The sequence below is a fragment of the Carlito syrichta genome, unplaced genomic scaffold, assembly GCF_000164805.1.
Source record: "Carlito syrichta isolate Samal-C Ts95f unplaced genomic scaffold, Tarsius_syrichta-2.0.1 Scaffold305146, whole genome shotgun sequence".
Lineage (NCBI taxonomy): Eukaryota > Metazoa > Chordata > Mammalia > Primates > Tarsiidae > Carlito > Carlito syrichta.
The window spans coordinates 53,899-76,784 of record NW_007249242.1 but is presented as its reverse complement, the minus strand read 5'-3'; the positions used below and the strand labels follow the sequence as shown (position 1 = coordinate 76,784).

The 22,886-nt window shown below is 34.7% G+C and overlaps 1 protein-coding gene across 1 annotated transcript in view; it reads left to right on the top strand.

The window, feature by feature from the left end:
• ZDHHC2 (zinc finger DHHC-type containing 2) overlaps positions 1–22,886 on the top strand; it is a 73,365-nt gene that overhangs the window by 38,713 nt on the left and 11,766 nt on the right. The window contains exons 4-10 of the mRNA XM_008061206.2: positions 779–899; positions 2,600–2,669; positions 3,389–3,421; positions 9,673–9,793; positions 11,948–12,080; positions 18,222–18,348; positions 18,664–18,756. Coding sequence (XP_008059397.1) covers positions 779–899; positions 2,600–2,669; positions 3,389–3,421; positions 9,673–9,793; positions 11,948–12,080; positions 18,222–18,348; positions 18,664–18,756 — 698 coding nt within the window. The remainder of the gene's footprint in view (positions 1–778; positions 900–2,599; positions 2,670–3,388; positions 3,422–9,672; positions 9,794–11,947; positions 12,081–18,221; positions 18,349–18,663; positions 18,757–22,886) is intronic.

Sequence of the window (22,886 nt, the reverse complement as noted above, 5' to 3'; positions counted from 1 at the left end):
GACTTTATGATTTATTGTAGAGATGAGGTCTCGCTGCCCAGGCGGGTCTCGAACCCGCGGGCTCAGGCAATCCACTCACCTCAGCCTCCCAAAGGCGCGGGATTACAGGCTGAGCCACCGAGCCCGGCCACTTATAAATTTTTATACAGGCTTAATATGTGTGTGTGTGTGTGTGTGTGTGTGTGAGAGAGAGAGAGAGAGAGAGAGAGATTAAGTAGGAGCACAAACAAACTTTTATTTTTTTCAAATGAGTTGAGTCAAATTGGCAGTATGAGAAGGAAATGAATAATTTGTTCTTTTGATTTTTAGAGATTTCATGTAATGATTATCCCTAAGTTAAAAGTCACTCAGATAAGAAAATACACCTGATGGATTTGTTTCTACTTTTGTTCTTAATGATATCCAGATTTAAAATTTATTAATTTAGCCATATTTACTTATTGGGCCATTTTATCTACTATTGTAACTAATATTTTGATAAAACTCTACATTTTATAAGCAATAGAGTATATATATATATACTCTATTACTTTTGAATTACATAAACGCCTAAGGAAGTAGGTATGACTGTATTATTATTATACCCTCTTTCTAAATGCATAAACTAGAGGGTACCTGTGAGGGTAACAGACTTGCCCAGATCTCAGACTCTATTATCTCTGAATATTATTAATATACCATTAATATTTTATAATACCTTTCTTTTGGTATGGTAGACTAGACCAAGATATTTTCATTTCTTTGAAAATGCTGATTAAAATTTAAATTTATTCCACAGTTCCATCTCTCTTATGCAGAGAAAGAATTGTTGGAGAGAGAGCCAAGAGGTGAAGCCCATCAGGAAGTTCTTAGGCGAGCAGCCAAAGATCTTCCCATCTACACCAGGACCATGTCTGGAGGTAAGTTGAGTGCTTGCAACTATATACAAATAATGTATTATGGAGACTATTAGAAAGCATGTTTATATATTTGAAACTGTCAAACACCCATTTCAAAATAAATACTGTGTTATATTTTGGATTACTATTAAATCTTTCCGGTTCAGTTCCATAAAACAGAATGGAAACGTGAATAACACTGTGGCTAAGAGATCTCAACTAAATCAGAACCGACTTTAATTCTATTCTATCTACACAGTGAAGAATTGCTGAAATCTGGATTTGTAGTAGTACTGATGTGTAAGGTTTTAATTATAGACTTTCCTATTCATATTAAATCGAAGGGAGCAGTATCTATAATGAATATAAAATTAACACATTTGTATACTTAAAAAATAAATTTATAACGTAATTATATAATTGTATACAACTTTATTTAGGTACTGGGCCAATTTTTATTCATCTTATACTAATTTTCTTACAAATGCAATTCATTTAATAAAGTTCTTACTTTAGTCATATTTTAAGGTAATTTAACAGCTATCCAGTTAAAAAATTATCTTAAATTAACTTAAATTGACACATGGCTGTTATTATACCATCTTGATTATTGTAACTTTGTAGTAACTGAATAAATTTTTTTTAAATTGACACATGTGGACTGTTAGTATTTGCCCACCAAGACTCACCCAGAAATTCTGTGACATTAGACCTGAGCTACCCATTATGGCAGCTGCTAGCCCCATGTGGCTATTAAGCACTTAAAATAATACCAGTTCAACCCAAGATATGCTTTAAGTAGAAAATGCATACTTGCTTCAAAGACTTGGTATGATAAAATATCTCATTAGTGACTGGGCACGTGATATATGCCTGTAATCCCAGTAACTCAGGAGGCTGAGAAGGGAGCTCACTTGAGCCCTGGAGTTCAAGGCTGCATTGATTACTCAAGCCACAGCAACAGAGTGTGACTTGTCTCTAAAAAAATTTTTTAATCGCATTAATATTTTATATATTTATATTTGTTTCTAACTAATTTTAGAATCATAATTGAATCTAAGTCTCACATGTAATCTTTATCCTGTTTGTTTTCACTGTTTCTTGATAATCAAGTGATAATTTCCTGATTAACATTATAACGCTGGTCTTATCCCACAAATACAGAGATGTCTTTATGTATGCTTAGGTATATTAACCCCATAAGCCAAAATGTTAAGGAAGGTTAAGCCCCTAGAATAAATTACTGCCTGAGTTTCCAAAATTAGTTAATGACAATATAGGTGCAAAAACCTGGGCTTCTGTTTCCTAGTTCAATTTGAAACATACTTTTTTAGATAAATAACTGGGTACAGGAAACAAATTGCTCTACTTGAAGGAGACTTTCTGTTTACTTTGATAGAGATGGACAGAAATGGACATATTTTTACCCTTTGTGAGATTTATTATAACTACCTACAATTAAGCAGGCATTAGAAAAATTTCCTCAGGAGACTCTCTATTCTTGGGAAACCTCTTCAGAGAACTGTGGCTGTGGGTGAATCATTCCATTTTTGTGTTTAAACAGAGTCAAATATCTTATTTTTATCAATTTAAATTTTATATGCCTTTTAGAATTTAAATTTAGATAAATGATAAAAGCCATTTAAATGTATAGATAATAAAGTCATTCATTTAACAACTTAATGTCATATCTAACACTAAGTGAAGCTTCTTGTTCCTAGCAATCCGATATTGTGACAGATGCCAACTTATAAAGCCAGATCGCTGCCATCACTGTTCTGTCTGTGATAAGTAAGAGAACCTTTTACTTCTAAAATATCTACATGCCAGTGGTCTTTTTATTCAGGGTGTTTTGGTTTTTTTCATTATTATCCAGATTATCTCCTTTACTCCTTATTCATGCTTCTCATATCTATATTTAGGACATATAATTGGTATAATCACTTGCATTAATACCATTGTGGCTTAGGGCCACAATCAATTGTCCTTTTCCCCCCAGATTCATAATGACATGAAGTGCATGATTTTTAGCAGTCCTGACTTGGCGAGTTCAATTTAGCGAATGCTTCTTCTATGAGTGTTTTCCATCTTTACAGTCAGATATTGTTATATATTTAATACACTACAAGGGCAGTATTGCGTAGGTTAAGGATTGACATTAAAGGAAGTTTTATTCAGACTTTCTGTAAATCTGTTGATGTTTTGTACTCTTCTTCAGCATGAAATAATTACATGTTAATATATTACATTGTTTTTACAAAATGAGTTGATTTTCATCTTAAAACATGTATATTTTGAATTTAAAGTTCTATTGTTATGTCATAGAATTGGCTATAATGTTTATTTTAGATAATAACTTTTGCCATTAATCAATTTTTAGATAAGTAAGTAATTTAACAATGTTTTAGTTCCCACAACTCTTTAAAATAACCATATTTATATTTTCTTTTTTATAATTTAATGTGAAAAGTTGTGGGTTATTGGGTTCTGTGTTTTCTTTTGTTTTTTAGGTGTATATTGAAGATGGATCATCATTGCCCGTGGTGAGTATGGTTCTATACTTAAACAAGTTTCCATCCCTTTTACATTTTAATAAATTGAATCATTTATCTATTTAAATCTACAGAAATTACCTTAGCTGACCTAGAAAGTACTTTCAGATTTAGATTCTAATATTTGTATAATTAGCTTAAGAGAGCTTTTCTTCAAGGGAATTTCCATGGAATAATTTTTAAACTAGTAGGTTAGCAATATAAAAGTTAATTTTACATGTTAGCTCAGAACAAAGGGTTTTCTTTATATGCATGTGTACAAAGACAGATTCTAAAATGTGTTATAGCTATACAAAAATATGCACATCGATTATGCATAATATCTCTCTGGAAGGTTCTAATAAAGAATTAAGTCATCTAAAATTTTAACAATTTTATTTTAAATAAGACTTGACAATAAAGAGAATAATTACAAATACACAAATGCACAGGTATATTTTAAAAAGAGTTTCCACTTAGAATTCATTAATGTTTTCTAATACATCTAAGTCATGAAATTAGATAACTTAATAAAGGATGCTTTGAAAGAGCTACTGACAAGGTTGATTCTCCTATAATTTGTCACCACTGTGTGCACATATCTCTGATAGCCATGCTAAAGTTGCCAATCAGGTTGGATTTGAACATTAATCATACTCATTCTTCAAGTCTTATCTTCTTTCAAAGATGGCACTACAGGAAGGTAGACATACTCTCAAGTCTGCACTACATATAGGCTGAAATATACAATGGGAGTCCCAGAAAACCCGGAATTATCTTTTGGAGGGTGGGTCCCTAGCATTACACTCAGAATTTGTTTTTCTGGATCAAAGGTTGACCCATGGTTTTTATCTGGAAGTTTTAAGAAGGTTGTGTCATAATTTGTGGCAGAAACATCCTGTGTTGTGGCAAGCCGGTGACTGGTTCTTCCACCATGACAGCGCACCTGCCCACACCGCACTGAAGATTCAGCAGTTTTTGATCACAAGTGGCATGACCCTCATGTTCCTCCCTCCCTATTCACCCAATCTCACCCTGAGTGACTTTTTTTTGTTTTCCCGGATGAAAAAGTCCTCAAAGGGAATCATTTTGCCAGTGTGGCAAAGCTGAAACAAAAAATGGCAGAAGCACTAAAAGGCATCAAAATTGCTGAGTCCAAAAACTGTTTTGAGTAGTGGAAAAGGTATCTTGATAGGCCTATTGCATCTAGTGGAGAGTACTCTGAAGGTGACAGAAGTTTAAACATATAAGAATAAATAGACATTTTTAAAATAAATAAATTCCGTTTGTTTTTTGTTTTGTTTTGTTTTGGCTCCTTCCTTGTATGTAAGGGAACGGTTCTCTCAGCTGCAGGAAACAATAGGGTAATGTAGGGTTTACAGTATTCTGTATCTCTCCCCAGTATACCTCTTCCTTTCTCCACCTAGATTTTCTCCTTAAAAGTGTTAAGCCTAGTCAACTACAATAAGGATGATATTCTTCTTCAAGAAAGATCTCCATAAATAAGCCCCCTTTGTACTAACTTATATTTGCATTCTTTCTTTTGCTTCCTTCTTTTTTCTTTTTCTCAGCAAATATTCTCCCCCAGATGTTCTCTTTTTGTTGTTTTGATCTGTAGTCTTATTCTGTTGCCCAGGCTTATGTAGTAGCACCATCACAGCGTACAGCAGCCTTGACCTCCTTGACTCAGCCGATCCTTCCACCTCAGCTTCCTGAATATCTGAGACTATAGCTTGTGCCATGCCTGGCTAATTTTTTTGATTTTTTGTAGAGATAAAATTTTGCTATGTTGCCCAGGCTGGTCTCAAGCTTCTGGACTCAAGCAATCCTCCCAAAGTGCTGGGATTACAGTGATGAGCCATCGCACCTGGTCTTTTATTTAACTGTAGAGTGTGGTGACATGATCACAATTCACCACAGTATTGACCTCCTGCCTCAAGCATTCTTTCCAGCTGAGCCTCCTGAGTAGCTGGAATCACAGGTACATGCCATCAGTACCCAATGTCTTCAATTATGAGTTTTCTTAGTCCTCTTTGTATTCCCCTGTTGATTTCCACAGTAGCAGATGCTGCAGTGACAGACACACCCATATCTCCATGACCCATCTGTGAGTTCATGGCACCTGAGGTAGACAAGTCCCACACCCACTGACAGCTCCCCATTTCAGGCACCAGTGTTTCTTTGTTCCTCTGCCTGAGGGATTTCTTCTACCTTGGTGGACTATTCAGCTCACAAGCCAGGCAGTCCAGAAGTGCCAGGGCATTAATAACTCCAGGGGCAACCCAACCAGCAAGGCACTGGCCAATAACACAAGCTCTGTTGGCATTTCTCCCTTCCTTGTCTCAGATAGAGCATATCCAAGTTTTAACTCAGGGTTTGCTCTTGGGGGTACCCATACAAAGTACCTTTTCTGGATAGCTGTGTACTCTAGATATATTTAGCAGAGTGGTAAAGTAATCAGGGACATAGAGTTGACTTTGATTTTTGTAATGTAAATAAAGGATTGTGGTGATAAGGAATAGAGAAATGGAAACAGTCAGGCCAGTACACACCTATAAAGATTGCCATGCCCTTGCGATACTCATAAAATTGCAAAAATGGAAAATAGTAACTCGCTATTGTAACAATCTTCCCAAACTTCCAGTTAATTTGGCTAAATGAGAAACTTACAATCTTTCAAAGCTATAGTTTGAAGCTCTTTCAAATGTTGACTAACCCTATTAAATAAGCAAAGGGGGGAAGATATAAGACTTTAGAATTTTAAAACTAGGCACACATGACGTACCTACACACTACCTGTAGTTGCTCTCAACCTGTGATGGCAAGGTGGAAGAAGTTGAATGGACCAATTGTGGTACCTTTTAACGTCTGTGTTCTTACTTGTCTGCACTGTCGATTTCCATGCTGTGTCCACTGTTCCCGCCACCATCTTAGTTCTGGGCACTCCCATGCAGAAAGCAGTAGCCATGTAGACTAGTGAAGGATTTGGTGAGGAGAGTCTACTATTCACCTGGTACCAGCTGAATGGAGCAGCCATTTTACTTTATTTTTTATTTCAAATCAAAATGTTCAGTTAAAAATCTATAGGTAATAACATATTTTGGTGCTGATTTTAAAAATAAAACAGGTGGACATATTCTTCCCAGCCCCTATCTTCACATTCTTCCTCCATTCACGGGAACTCATGTTGTCAATGTCATGGCACTTTTCAGATATAAATGCATGCATGCTCCGTGTGTGTGTGTGGCCTCCTACCCCCCTCATTTTCTTCCTTTCTTTCTCCTTCCTTCCTTCTTTCTTTCCTTCCTTCTTTCTTTCTTTCTTTTTTTAATACAAATGACTACACTGTGAACTGAATATGTTTCTTTTTTTTTTTTCTTAATATATCCTGGAAATGTGTCTGTAGAAATACATAAAACAACATTTTTTTTAACAGCCTTTATGTGAATATAAGTCACTTATTAAAATCTGTTAAGATTGCCCATCGGGATTCAGGTATAAGTTTCACAGTTATGTTTTAACTAAAATAGAGATTCTGTAGTATTTACTTTATTGGATTTTCTGTCATTTTTTTAGTAAAATATTTTAGTTTATTAATTAATTATATTAATAATACATGCTTTCCAAAGTTTAGTAACACAAATAAAAGTAAATAATTTGGACTTCAATTTATTGAGTACCTATTATGTTCTAGAGACCATATCTACAATCTGTAATTTTTAAAATAGCAACAGAAGGATAGAAATTGTCTCATTTTCAAGGGGTGAAAAATGAGGCACAGAAAAGTTAGAGTGGGCTCAAAGTCACATAGTAAGTTTTTTGAGCTTCAAAGGCCACATTCTTTCCAATATATTATGTCCTTTTCCTAATTTAAACTCAGAGAACAATTACTGTATAACAGAGCTGTATTTTACACTGAACTTAAGCAACATAAGAAGGATATTTACCTGGAACGTGTTTCATTTCTTTGTATAAAATCATACTCTTTCTAGACAGGGAAAGCTCAGAGTCAGAATAAGTACTTTTCCTTTTCAGATTGAGACTGCAAAGCAATAGGCAGTTAAACTGTCTAGCCACAAAAACTGTTATGAAGAGAGTAAGGTATTGTTCAAAATAAATATTATTACTGTATTTACTCTCTCTCTACATATATAGATAATATATATAAATTTATATAATATAGATATAAATAAAACACTTGGTTTTTATTTACTATTTTTTACCTGTTTCCTAGCTCTGACATGGCAAACTATATACAATTCTTCTAAGTAAAGTAAAATTAGATGTTATAAAATCTGTGTTCAAATTTTTTTTAATTTTAGAAAGCAGGATTTATTAATAGGACAGAAAAGCTCCCACAGTGGGAGGGGACCCGAAGTGGTTGCTCCCAAATCATTTTCTTTCTATAAAGATGTTACTTATCATTTAATACAATAGCTATTTCTTACCTCCTGTAGGAAGAGAAACAATCTTTTCTATCTCTTCTAGTTTTTTCCTAGTCCATAAGAGTCATTGTTTACACCCACATCGTCCAAAGTCTTAACTGTACTCAGCCTTGGCCTTCCCATTCTTTCCTCTTGAAACCATCACAAGGGAAAGGGAATATAGCAAAGGGAATATCTTGCTCTTTTGGAGACAGAATATAGTTAGGCTAGACTAATCGTCTCCAGTATTATTTCTTGTCATTCTTTCATTTAGACACCCTAAAAAGCAGTCTCAGAAATTGGTTTGTATTCCTGCTGAAATCTCTAGAGCTGCAAATGCAAATGTTTTCATACAATGTTCACCCACATAAAATATTGCTAAATCTAATGCTATTCTCTTTACCTTATATTTTTTGAGGTAGAAATGTAAACAAGGGCCTGATGTGGTAGCTCACACTTGTAATCCCAGCACTTTGGGAGGACACAGAGGGAGGATCACTTGAGCCCAGGAGTTTGAGACCAGTCTGGGCAACATAACGAGATCTCAACTCTACAGAAAATAAAAAAATTAACTGGGTGTGGTGGTGTGTGCCTGTAGTCCCTGCTGCGCAAGAGGCTGAGGCAGAAGGATCACCTGAGCCTTGGAGGTCAAGGTTACAGTGAGCCATGATTTATGCCACTGCACTCCAGCCTGGGCAATGGAGTGAGAACTCAACTCCAAAACAAACAAACAAGCAACACAAAATAAAAAATACAAAGAGTGTTTTTAAGTGAATATAATTTAATTTTTAAACATTTAGAAAGAAAAATGTTCTATTTTTTTTTTAGCAAGGTCAATAGAAAGTGAGATGATTTTACCAACATTAGAGTGGGAACAAGGACATTTGAGGAAAGGAAACAGTATGTGTATGTTAAATGCCACAGGTACATTATACCAGTTAACCAAGAATTAACTCAGCCAGTAAAGGTATGGGCCAGTTCCACAGAGGTTTTGTGTCACATTTACACAAGGTCATCCAGTAGTGCCCTTGACTTTATGAAAAGTGGGGGGAAATTTGATAGAAGGAAAGTGTGTGACTATAAAAATGAGTTATATTTGTATTTATGTGATAGTCTGAGTTCTCCATTCAATGATGTTAGAGTAAGGACTAAGAATTTATGAATTTCCATATTTACAATTACAGACTATAGAACTGCTTTTGGAAATGGTCTCAGAATGCATTTTTTATAGATAAGGAAAATGAAATTCTAATAGACAATTTTACTTCCTTGGGGCCACATAATTATTTAGAATGTCAGTGAGCATTGCAATCCTGGCTATCTGGCTCCCAGTCTTATTTCTTTTCTTAAACCTCCCATTTAATAGCTTTGATGATCTGGTTGCTTTAGTGATAGCATGCCAGGAGTAGTTTGTGAAGATATTTCATCTAACTTGGGAAAACTTGAAAGACTTTAGCTTCCTTGATCATAGTTGGAAATCAGACCAAAAGATAGCATAGAAGAAGGATTTAGTAAAGTCTTATAATCTGCCTGACTTTATGATGTTTTTCACAGGCTCTATGCTTTTAGGCATGTGCTTATTTGTGTAATTAGACATGAAATGCAATTACATTGTTTATGATTGATTAAAGCAATGTTAAATACTATATTTAAAAAATAAAAACAAATTTTTTAGTAAAATTAATTTTTAATATTTGTTTTAATTGTTTGAGCTATACTTAAAGAAATGCCAATACACCTAAAATGAAAGAAAACTAAACATTCTGTCAAGTTTGAACATATGTATACCTAGATTGAAGATGTAAGACTCATTGAAAATGTTTTTTGTTTTGTTGACAGGGTGAACAATTGTGTTGGATTTTCAAATTATAAATTCTTTCTCCTTTTCTTGGCTTATTCTCTGCTCTACTGCCTTTTTATTGCGGCTACAGATTTACAGTATTTTGTCAAATTTTGGACAGTAAGTCATTACCTTGGTGACTCTTTTTTAGTATACAAAAATACGTAATAACAGATTTTTCAATAGAGAATTATTTCAGACACTGATTTTATAAGATAGAGCTAACCAATATGCAGTCAGTCCTCATTATTCGCAGATTCTGTATTTGTTAATTCACTCATTCACTAAAATTTATTTGTAATTCCCAGATTAATGCTGTCAGGGCTTTTATGGCCATCTGAAGACATGTGCAGAGTGGCAAAAAAATTTGAGTTTCCTTCCCGTTGAGGTTGAACAAGGCGACGCTCTTCTGCCTTCCTGTTTCAGCTCTCATACTGTAAACAAGTGTGCTTTTCAGTCTAATTAGTGCCATGTTTTTTGCATTTTTGTGCTTTTTGTTGGTGATTTTGCTGTTAAAAATGGTCTTCAAGTGTAGTGCTGAAATGTGGTCTAGTGTTTCTAAATAAAAGAAAGCTGATGTGTCTTATGGAGAAAATACATGTGTTAAATAAGCGTAACTTAGGCATGAGTTATAGTGCTGTTGGCCATGAGTTCTATATTATGACCCAACAATATATATTAAATAAGGTTCCTTTAGACAGAAACATACATTTTAAAAGGTTACATATTGACTAGTTGACAAAGATGTTGTGACCAGAGGTTCATACAAACCTAACCCTGTACTTTCCCTAGGAGCAGTGGTTCAGTATTCATAAATTCAGTGTTTGTGGCAAATTTATAAAATATAACTACTGCGAATAACGAGAATTGATGACTATATAAAACTTACTCTTCGGTATTTAAAAATTGATGTGCTTTCTTTATATGCAAGAAGATTATTTTTAAATCTATTATGTCCATAACATCCTGAGTTTATATTCTAGGTTGCTTGATTAAGCTTTAGGTAACTCATTTGTTTTCTGCACTATATATTTTAAATGTAGACAAAAAGAAATTAAAATTGAGTATTTTAAATATCTAACGAGCCTCTTTGTGAACACTAAATGATGGTAAAAAGCTGTTTGTTTATCCCCTGCCAGGAATGCTTTATTTTCATTAAATTATCCTTATTAGATTTTCTGAATTGCTAGATCATTTATGTGAGTTTTGAACCATATTTAATACCGAAGATTTACTGAATGCCTACTGTACGCCAGTTATATTGCTAAGTACTCGAAATACATGGGTGAAGGGACTTGCTCCTAGCATTCAAGGATAGTCCTAGTGTCCAGCTTGAAGAATGATCCTTAATGAATGTCTGGAGAACATTGCCTCACTGCTCCTCATTTCCAAAGATGATTTTAGTTCCAAACCACAAATATATTTGAAAAGGAATGACCAGAGTTTTCACTGTGCAGACCCGTCAAACACTATTGGTGAGATCTTGTGATCTGTGTCCATCTGTCAGGTACCACAGAGTATTGAAACATGGTCTTTTATCTTGGCAGCTCTGGTGCTTCCCTAAGTATCCGTAGCCCCAAGCCCTCTGTTCTAGAGTCAGTTCAGTTCTCCTTGGACATACAAACAGTGACAGTAAAACTGGTTTTGCTTTGAGATGAACCATCTCAGTCCATGGATATTATAAGGCTTATTTTAGGCATTATACAAATGTTGATCTTTTCTGTGATGCTACTATTTAAAATAGCTTGAAGCATTATTGCGAAGGTGTTGTTGGTGTTCTTTTGGTTGATACTGTTGTTTATACTGATATAAAACATCAATGCGAATGGTAGGTAAAGTGTGCCAGTTAACTTTTTTTCTGGCATTATAATGAAACTAAACATTTGTGACTATGTAGTATGTAAAAACAGATTCAGGTAGTAAATTTAAAACTACATTTTATAGTTCCTTTTATCTTGCTTCCTACTATTATAGTTTATACATATACTGCCATAATTTTTCTATGGTATGATTATGCAAAACAAAATAAATATTCCAAATTTTAAAGTCATTTCCATATGTATTCATATTACAGGAAACATTTATTTTAAATCAGTGAAATATATAGATATTTCCCCCAAAGTTTTTAACATAAAGCCATGTACTTTTCTCTATATATAAATTTAAGAAAAATTTTTAAGCAAAAAAACCCTCCAAACTTACTAATTTACATCTAAAAGTAGGGGAATATGTAGCCCTTTGACAAAACATTTTATTTTCTTCCTTTCTTTATAGAATGGCCTACCTGATACTCAAGCCAAGTTCCATATTATGTTTTTATTCTTTGCTGCAGCTATGTTTTCTGTCAGCTTGTCTTCTCTGTTTGGCTATCATTGTTGGCTAGTCAGCAAAAATAAATCTACTTTAGGTGAGTATTCAATTGTTGTAGTTGATAGAACTTTAAATATTTATAGATACTCACTGACAGTTGCCATGGGATTAAATGCCAACCTGTCTTGAAGTGGTAAAAATCACGTATTTCCCACATTTTTTTTGTAGTATGTCACTTAGGCACATCCAAGTTTACTCATTCCACATATTTATTTATTGTCCATTGTGTGCAAAGCATAATGTATATACAGTGGTGAGCAGGGGCAAAACAGTCTCGTGAGAAGCCCCCAAATTAATAACCAAACTTAAAATATTACAAAATGTGAAATAACTTTGAAGGAAACAAACAGGATACTGAGATATGAATAAGGGCTGAGGCTGAATGGTATGAATAAAGGGCTATATAGAGAACCTATTTAGAATGAGTGGTCAAGGAAGAGCTCATCATAAAATACTGAACCTAAGAAGTCAGCTATGGGAAGAGCCAGAACATCTTGGGCATATAAAACAGTATGTATAAGAGCCTTATAGGTATGGGTTGCAGCAAAAACAGTGCTTAAAGAGAAATGCATAGCTGTAAATACCTATAGTTAAAAAAAAAAAAAAAAAAGAGAAATATCTCTATTAACAATTTCACACCTTAAAAGAAAAGCAAAGTAAAATGAAAGCCAGCAGAAGGAAGGAAATAATAAGAATAGGAGATAATGGAAATAGAGAATAACAAGATAGAAAATAAATGAAACCAATAGTTGACTCTTTAAAAATAGCAACAAATTTGACATCTCTTGGCTAGCAAGAAAAAAAGAGATGACTCATCATGAAAATCAGAAATGAAAGTAGGGACATTACTACTGACTTTATAGAAATAAAAAGAGTTATAAGAAAATACCACGAACTATTTTACGTCAAAAATTAGGTAACCTAGATGAAATAGGCAAATTACTAGAAATACACAAACTATCACACTTACGAAAAAATAAATAGAAAATCAGAACAGGCCGAAAACAAGTAAAGAAATGGAATCAGCAATCAGAAACTTTACAACAAAGCAAAGCTCAGGACAAAATGACTTCACTAATGGATTCTGCCAAACATTTAGAGAAGGGTTAACTTCTCCAACTCTGCTAAAAATTAGAAGAGAAATGAACACTTTTAAAAAGTTTTCAAAGTTTATTAGAGAAAGAAGAGAGAGAAGAAAAGAGACACCCCAAGAGCCCATGGCATAATAGATAAGATAGACAAGTGGACCTCGTCAAACTGACAAGCTTCTGCAAAGCCAAAGAAACCATCAAGAGAGCAGGGAGACAGCACACAGACTGGGAAAAAATATTTGCCAACTGTGTATCTGACAAAGGCCTAACATCTAGGATCTATAAGAAACTCAAACTTGCCGAAAAGAAAAAAAACAAACGCCCCATTGCAAAGTGGGCAAAAGATATGAATAGACACTTCTCAAAAGAAGACATACGTGCAACCAACAGATACATGAAAAAATGCTCAGCCTCACTAGTTATCAAATAAATGAAAATTAAAACCACTGAGATACCACCTAACTCCATTCAAGATGGCCATCATCAATAACTCCAAAAACAACAGATACTGAGGAGGATGCAGGGAAAAGGGAACACTACTACACTGTGGGAGTGTAAACTACTACAACCTCTGTGGAAAACAGTTTGTCAATTCCTAAAAGATCTGAAAATCAACCTTCATATGACTCCACAATCCCCCTACTGGGAATATACCTGGAGGAACTCAGATTACTCTATGAAAAAGATACCTGCACACACATGTTTATTGCAGCATTGTTCACAATAGCAAAAAGATGGAACCAACTGTGCTGCCCATCGAAAGAAGACTGGAGGAAAAAAAATGTACATAAACACAATGGAATATTACACAGCCATAAATAAGGACAAATTTATGAACTTTGCAGCAACATAGATGGTCTTAGAGTCTATAATACTGAGTGATCTATTACAGAAACAAAGAACTGAGTATCACCTATTCTCACTCATAAGCGGACCTTGAACAATTATCATAATACTATAAGAAAAGGATTGGCAGTAGTGGGAAACTGCTGGGGTAGGAGTTAGGACTGGCAGTCGTGGGAATCTGCTGGGGGGCAGGCATACTTCATCAACAAGGGTACCTGCATAATGAACATTTGTATACCTGACCCTGAATTGTACCCCACATCTTTAAAATAAAAAAATAAAAAGAAAAGAAACACGTCAAGTTGGCATGGGCAAAAGAAGCTGCCAGGAACACTTCTTAACTCATTCTATGAGGCCAATGTTGCCCTGATACCAAAACCAGAAACAAAGACATCACAAGAAAACTGTAGGCCAATATCCCAATGAATACAGATGCAGCAATCCTTAACATACTAAATCCAGCAACATATTAAAAGGATTATCCACTATGATCAAGTGGAATCTATCCCAGGATTGCAAGGGTGGTTAAATATATGAAAAATCAATCAATGACAATATACCACATTAATAAAATGAAGAAAAAAAGTATGATTGTCTCAATTGGTGTAGAAAAAAATAATAAAAATCCAGCATTCTTTCATGTATAAGAAAAATTACACTTAACAAACAAGGGATAAAAGGGAACTTCCTCGACCCAATAAGGGGATAAGAGGTATTTATGAGAAATCTTCAGCTAATGTTATACTCAATGGAGAAAAACTGAAAGCTTTCCTTCTAAGATCAAGAGTAAAACAAGGATGCCCTCTTTCACAACTGCTATTCAACATTGAACTGGAAGTTCTAGCCAGAGAAATTAGTCAAGAAAAAGAAATAAAGGCACACAAAAGAAAGAAGTAAAACTATCTATATTTATAAATGACATGATCTTATATTTAGGAAACCCTAAATCACAATAAAACTATTAGCTAATTTTAAGATCAGTGTAGCAAAAAATCAGTTGCATTTCCTTACACAGGCAATAAGCCATCCAAAAAGGAAATTAAGAAAATAATTCCATTTTAAAAATAATCCAAAAGAATAAAATACTTAGAAATAAATTTACCAGGGAGGTGGAATACTAGCATACTTAAAACTACAAAGCATTGCTGAAAAAACTTAAAGAAGACTTCATGTTCATGGACTGGAAGACTTATATTGTTAAGAAGGCAATACTAGCCAAGGTGATTTACATATTCAGTGCAGTTTTAATGGCCTTTTTTGCGTAAGTGGGAAAGATGATTCTCAAATTCATATAGAATTGCAGCAGGCCCCAAATAGCCAGAACAATATTCACCAAAAAAAGAACTCACATTCTTGATTTCAAAATGCAATACAAAGCTACAGTGATCAAAACAGTGTGGATACTGGTATAAGGACAGACATGTAGACCCATTCGAATAAAATTGAGAGTCCAGAAATAAATCCATACATTTTTAGTCAATTGATTTTTGATAAGGGTGCCCAAACCACCCAAAAGGGAAAGAAGAACATCTTTGACAAACAGTGCTGGAATGACTCAATATCCACATGGGAAAGAATGAATTTGGACCCCTATCTCATACCATATAAAAACTTAACTCAAAATGTATCAAAGATCTCAATGGAAGAGCTAAAACTATAAAACTCTTAGAAGAAAACATAGTAGTAAATCTTTAGGATTCTGAATGTGCCAGTGAATTCTTAGATATAACACCAAAAGCATAAGCAACAAAAGAAAAAAATAGGTGATTTAGCCTGTGATCCCAGCACTTTGGGAGACCAAGGCGAGTGGATTGCCTTAGCCCACGGGTTCAAGACCAACCCAGGTAACTTGGTGAGACCTTGTCTCTACAATAAATAAATTTTTTAAAAAATTAACTGGGCATGGTAGGCATGCCTGTAGTTCTGGCTGCTTGGAAGGCTGAGGTGGAAGGATCGCCTGAGCCCAGTGAGTTGACTCTGGGGTGGCCGTGAGCATGCCACTGCACTCCAGCCTGGGTGACCAAATGAGACTCCAACTCAAAAAAAAAAAAAAAAATTCTTTAAGGATTAAGTTTAGAATTACCATATGAGCCAGCAGTTTCACTCTTAGATATATACCCCAAATATTGAAAACAGGGACTCAAATAGATATTTGTATATCAATGTTCATAGCAACACTGTTCACAATAGTCAAAAGGTGGAGACAACTCAAATGCCCATCAAAGGATGGAGAAAAAGTAAGACATATCTATCTATACAGTGGACTGTTAGTCATAAAAGAATGAATCACTGATATATGCTACAGCATGTATGAACCTTGAAGACATGCAAAGTGAAAGAAGCTTATCACAGTAACAGGTATATGATATGACATATTATATGATTCCATTTATATGTAATATCCAGAATATGTATAACCTTAGAGAAAAATCCAATTAGTGCTCTTCAGGGGATGAGGAGATGGGGTAGTAGGGAGTAATTGCTTAATGAATATGGAGTTTTTTGGGGTGATGAAAATATTTAGGAACTTGATATAGGTAGAAGTTGAACAAATTTGTGAATATAATAAGTGCCTTTGAATTGTTCGCTTTAAAAAGGCTAATTCTATGTTCTGTGAATTTCATCTCAATTAAAAATAAAAAGCCCTATATGGGAAGAGAAAAACAGCTAGGAATACTTGAGGAACTATCCATGTGGTTGCAGCACAGAAAACTAAACCATGAGGAATATGAGGTTTGAGAACTAAGCAGGGACAAAGCTATGTAGAGTATCTAAGCTAAGGTTAGGAGTTTGAAAATGCAACCAGGATTTATAAATACTTATGATCACAAAGGACACTTCAAGCTGTGAGATTTGATTATTTTAGTGTACAGTGAAGATTAATTATAGTAGATTGTTAGTGTTAATTTTTAGTATTCTAGTGAAATTGTATTACAGCAAATACTACTAGGGTGAAAATATTGGCATAATTGCTAAGCAATAGGAATAATGTCTTATTTCAAATTATATATTGGGAAATTAAATTATAATTTATCAAAAGTAGATCAAGGCTGGGCTCAGTGGCTTATGCCTGCAATCCCAGTGTTTGAAAGACCAAAGCCGGAGGATCACTTGAGGCCAAGAGTTCAAGACCAGCCTAGGCAGCTCAGGAGTTCAAGCTTACAGTGAGCTATGATCCTGTCACTGCACTCCAGCCTTGGCAACAGAGTAAGATCTTGTGTCAAAAAAATAAATAAATAAATAACACCAAAAAACACCCCAGTCAAAAGTCAATGAATTGTTTCTAGAAGCTTTTCACTTCTGGTAACTTCTCGATTTATTGATTTAACTTGTGGCACTGAAAAGAGTTCACCTGTATAGTATGGTCCTAAAATTATAAAAATACTTTATAAAATTCTATGTATCCTGGGGTGACAAGTGGTAAGGATCTTGCAGATCACATTTTTCATAGTACCTGACTCTGCTAGTTAGATTTTTCTTTTTAAAATAATGAGAAAAATCATTATACCTCTATGTTCATATTCCATTAATAACCTTTAGATTTTGCATTTCAGTATTATTCAAGAAGAAAATGTACCATTATGGAAAGAACATTGATAGCCTTGTTCAAGTTCCACTCTGTCACTTATTTGTTGTTTGACCTTAGGAAGTCCTAGAGCCTCTCTGAACCTCAACTTTCATAATCAGAGTGAGCATAACTAGATGCAGGGTATGGTTCTGGACTATATCCTGATATGGACAAGCTAGCCTTAAACTATATTTTTTGGTCAGTTGGAGAAAGTTTATGATTAGATGAGAAAACTTCAATGAAGTTGGAAAATGGAGTTTATTGACTTACAAGACAGGTTGTAGAATGTATGTAAAGAATAGTCTCGTTTCAGTTAAAAAAACGTTGCCGATTTGTATATATCTCCATCCATCCATTTATCCATTCGTTTATCGATCTACCTATTAATAAAAAATCCAGAAGATGTAAAGTATTAATTTATTTGCTAGTTTGAATTATCTGACTTTCTATAGTTCACAAGTACTGTTATAATATAAGGTTTATTTAAACAATAAAGTAGATGCATCTTATATTTTAAATAGAATAGGCAACCTGTATTTCAGGGCTGTAAGTACTCACAGGTGGCTAGTCATTGATTTTCAGAGTTTCCTCATATAATTCAATTATTGCTAAATATTAGGGATTACTAGTAAATATGTTATTTAGTTGTATAATTGCTTTACCTTTTTTTTAGAGGCATTCAGAAGTCCAGCATTTCGACATGGAACAGATAAGAATGGATTCAGCTTGGGCTTCAGTAAAAACATGCGACAAGTATTTGGTGATGAGAAGAAGTACTGGTTGCTACCCATTTTTTCAAGGTACTTTGTTGTGAACATTTTCAGGCTTTAAACTAATAAAAATAACCCAACAAAGGATAATTTTAGGAAAAGCCTATAGTTCCAAAGCTCTATAATTATGCATAGGAACTCCTATTTTTAAAGTATTATTTCATAGTTATTATATCAACATGAAAATCAGTTAATACATTATCTTCCTAAACATAAACACTGTGTTGAAGACAATATCTGATTCACATGTTTTGCCTAATTTATAACCTGTTCTGCTCTCCATCAGCATTTTAACAGAGTTTCACTTTGTTATGCTTCAATTGTAAACTTTTATTTTAATTCTAGTTTAGGTGATGGCTGCTCCTTTCCAACTTGCCTTGTTAACCAGGATCCTGAGCAACCGTCTACTCCCGCAGGACTGAATTCAGCAACTAAAAAGTAATCACATATATTTTTTTTTTCCATTTTTATTTTATCATCTTGTATCCTTCGGTTATATATTCCTTTTGAAAAAAATAAAGAACTTAAAATAATGTACTATAGTGGTTCATACTTGGAATGAGGGAGGAAAAAGAATGTAACTGAGGAAGGATTCATAGGGAGTGTCGATTAAACTTGGAAAATTCTATTATTAATCTAGGTGGTGGGTAAGAGGATGTTAATTCTCTATACATTTTGGTTGACTGAAATATATAATTATTTTTTAAATCTAGCACTTAAAAAAAAGTAAGTCAAAATTAGCTTCTCAGGTAAGAAGACAGGATAAAATTCCTCTCTGACCCTCCATGTCTTTCCTTTCTGTTGTAACTCTGAAAAAGATCAGAGAGATTTCCATGGATCAGGCCTTTGGAGATCAAATGGACCTCTAGACACCTGCCTGACAATTCCATCAGAATGTACACCGCATCTTTAGTGCTCTTTAAAGACCTCTGAGCATTATCTCAACTATTTCTGTGGAGAGGAAGAGAAGGGGTCTTGGAAATGCATTGTCTGGAGGCTTTTGCTCCAGCTTTAAGTTTGTTTTGATTCCAGTCTACCAAGAAGTTGAGGATGGCAAAAGAAAGACCTGAAGTTTGATTCTGAATTTGCTACTAACTAGCAAAAGGAAAAACGACTTAAACTTTAAAAATGGGTTATATGGATTTTCAATGGTTTGAAACACCAGTTTATATTTTTATGAGAGATTTATGAGTATGATCATACTTCTCATTTTTAAATGAAAGCCAGTAGGAAAAACATAGCTATAATATAACTCTTAATTAAGTTTTAGAGATTTTCTTAGTTGTTGTGTACATAAGACCTACACCAACATTCCTCCAGTCTAGCGAGCATTTCTTTCGGATCACAATACTTACTCCTGTGGACCTTGGAGTGACCCCATCATCTTTCTCATGGCAGCATTGCTGGTAGCGATTCTAAAATCATTTTAAGTTGTCAATTGTCAAAAGAGGTGAAACCTATTTGCTATGCCATCCCTAGAGTGAGCTGTGTACGGGCCTGACACTGCCTGTTAGCGAAGAAGCCATTTCCCAGGGACATTCAAAGGCATCTGAGCTTTTACCTGGGTCGTGCCTTGTGAATTACAGCGTGGAAATTTTATACAATTTAATGTTTATGGTTTCTTTTATACCTCAATTCAGAAAAATCTAAATCTAGTAAATTATTTAGAATGTATTTTCAAACTTTTATAACATTTAATAGTAGTTGGCAATATTTTTGCCCTCATTAAATGTTTTTTGTAATTTAAGAATATTTTGGTTTTAGAGATAATATTTCTCCTTCCACTAAGGGTACCACGAGGCTTGGGAGAAATCTTAGTTCTGGCACTATTACCCAGCAAGTTGTTCTTAAAGAAGTTAAGTTACCTTTGTAGGCCTCTCTTCCCTTTCCTCTAAATATTAAGATTGGATTTTTTTTTTTTGAGTTGGAGTCTCACTCTTGTTGCCCAGGCTGGAGTGCAGTGGCACGCTCATGACCACTGCAGCCTCAACCTGCTGGGCTTAGGTGATCCTTCCACTTCAGCCTTCCAAGTTGCTGGAACTACAGATGCATGCCATCATGCCTGGCTAGTTTTTGTGTGTGTATGTGAGCTACTGTAGAGATGAGGTCTCACCAAGTTGCCCAGGCTAGTCTCGAGCCCCCAGGCTCATCTTGAACCCCCAGGCTCGGGTAATCCTCTCACCTCGGCCTCCCAAAGTGCTGGCCGAGAATGCATTTTGATTGCTGAAGTCTCTTTCTCCTACAAAATTCTGCAATTTCCCTTGTTTAGCTCAGACAAAATTTATGTGGCTACTCCCACTCTCTTCTGTACTCAAGAATTGTATATCTGACTGCCTACTTGATACACTTGGACATCTAAAAGTCATCTCCAACTGAATAGGTTCAAGGCAGAACTTTTTTATTTGATTCCCAGCCGTTTATGACTCTATCACCACTCTAAATCTGATTTCCCCTCATTCTCCCAAAGATAGTTTTAGTGACCTTCATTCTTCCAGGTGTTCAGGCCAGAAGCTGTGGAGTTATTCTAGGTGCCGTTCTCTCAATTACTTTGTATTTACTCCATTTGCAAATCCTATCATATACCCCCTCAAAACATCTATAATCTGAATATTTTCTTACCATTTCCATGGCTGCTTTCCTGGTCCAAGCCCTTATCACTGTTCACGTGGATTATTTCAATAGTTTCCTAGTTGATCTTCTCACCCCACTAGTTTATTCTCCATTGAGAATATAAATCAGATTGTGTCACTCTTCTGCTGAAAACTCTCTGTTTGTTTCCCATCTTACTCAGAATAAAAGCTAATGAATGTCCTTACCATCGCTTACAAGACCATCTGATCTGGCCCCAGACACCTCTCTGATGTCATTCTTCATTTTTTTTCCCATTATTCACACTGATGCACACATCTTGCTGTTCCTCAAATATATCAAGCATATTACTATTTCTTACTTAGTGCCTTTGTATTTGCCGTTTTTCTTTCCTTACCATGCTTCCTCTAAATATCTTGAGTGGTCTGTGCCTGCTCTGTACTTACTTTCTGAGCAAGCATAACTTCACAATAGAGGCCATCTTCGAAATAAAATAGTAATCTGCTCTTCCACTTCTCCTACGCTGATTGTCATAGTTTTTATTGTCACTTGAATTATTTTATATATATAAATAATTATTATCCCTCAATTATAGTGAAATTTTTTATTAGAGCAGAGACTTTGTTCATTGATGTAATAATTAATAAATATTATTGAATGAATGGATCCTTGCCATTTATCGGAGTCCTGTTAGCAGTAAGAATCTAAAACGACCTAGTTGGATTAAGAATCTAAACCCAGGCAACCCCTTCAGGCCCCCTCCCACTGTGGGAGCTTTTCTGTCCTCAATAAATCTTGCTTTCACACTTAAAAAAAAAAGAATCTAAACCAACCAACCTAGTTAGTATGCTATCCCTTTTATATGGTCTCTTTCTTAAAGAATAATGTAAGTTAAAGTCAAACAGATTTTCCCATCAGTAGGTATAATCCTTGGTGGAGATGTGGTTTTTTGTTTGTTTGTTTTTGTTTTTTTAAAGATTTACCTCCAAAGTTACTTTGTTTTAACTTATAATTTTATTTTATTTTGAATTTTTTCAGATTTATTGAAGTCTACTTGACATATAATAGTAAGCACATATTTCAAGTGTCCAGTCTGATAAGTGAGGTCATACATCTCTACCTATGGAGCCATGACCACAATGAAGATAATGATCATATCCATCATCCCCAAACGTTGCCTCTTGTAATTCTTCCCTCTCTCTTCCCCACTTCTCTCATCTCTCCAGGTAACCCCTGATCTGATTTCTGCCTCTATGGATTAGTTAGCATTTTCTAGAATTCTACGTAAGTGAAAATATACATTAAGAACTCTTTTTCTCTAGCTTCCTTCATGTAGCTTTCATAATTATTTCAAGAGTCACCCGTTTTGTTACAGGTAACAATGGTTTATTACATTATATTGCCAAGTCGTATTCCATGGTATGTTTATACCACCGTTTGGTTATCCATTTGCCTGTTGAAGGGCATTTGGGTTGTTTCTTGTTTTGGAATATTACAAATAAGGTTTCTATGAGCATTTGTATACAAATCTTTGTATGAATATATGCTTCCATTTCTTTTAGGTAGAGATCTAGGATCATAAAACAAGTGCGTACCTAAATTTTTTTTCTCTTATATCTCAATTTTATTTTATATGTTTATTTATTTTAAAATTGTGGGATACAATTGAGGGTTAGGTATACAGATATTCATTGTGGAGGTACCCTTGTTGATGAGGTGTGCCTCCCCTTCCCCAGGCAGATTTCTACTACTGTCAATCCCACCTCCCCCCTACCACAGCTTCCAGTTACTGTCAATCCTTTTCTTTCCCTACAGTAGTTGTTCCAGGTCCTTATGAGTGAGAACATGTGATACTAAGTTCTTTGTTTCTGGAAAGATGACTCAGTATTATAGACTTTAATTCCATCCAGGTTGCTGCAAAGTTCATGATTTTGTTCTTCTTTATGGCTGCATAATATTCCATTGTGTATATGTACCAC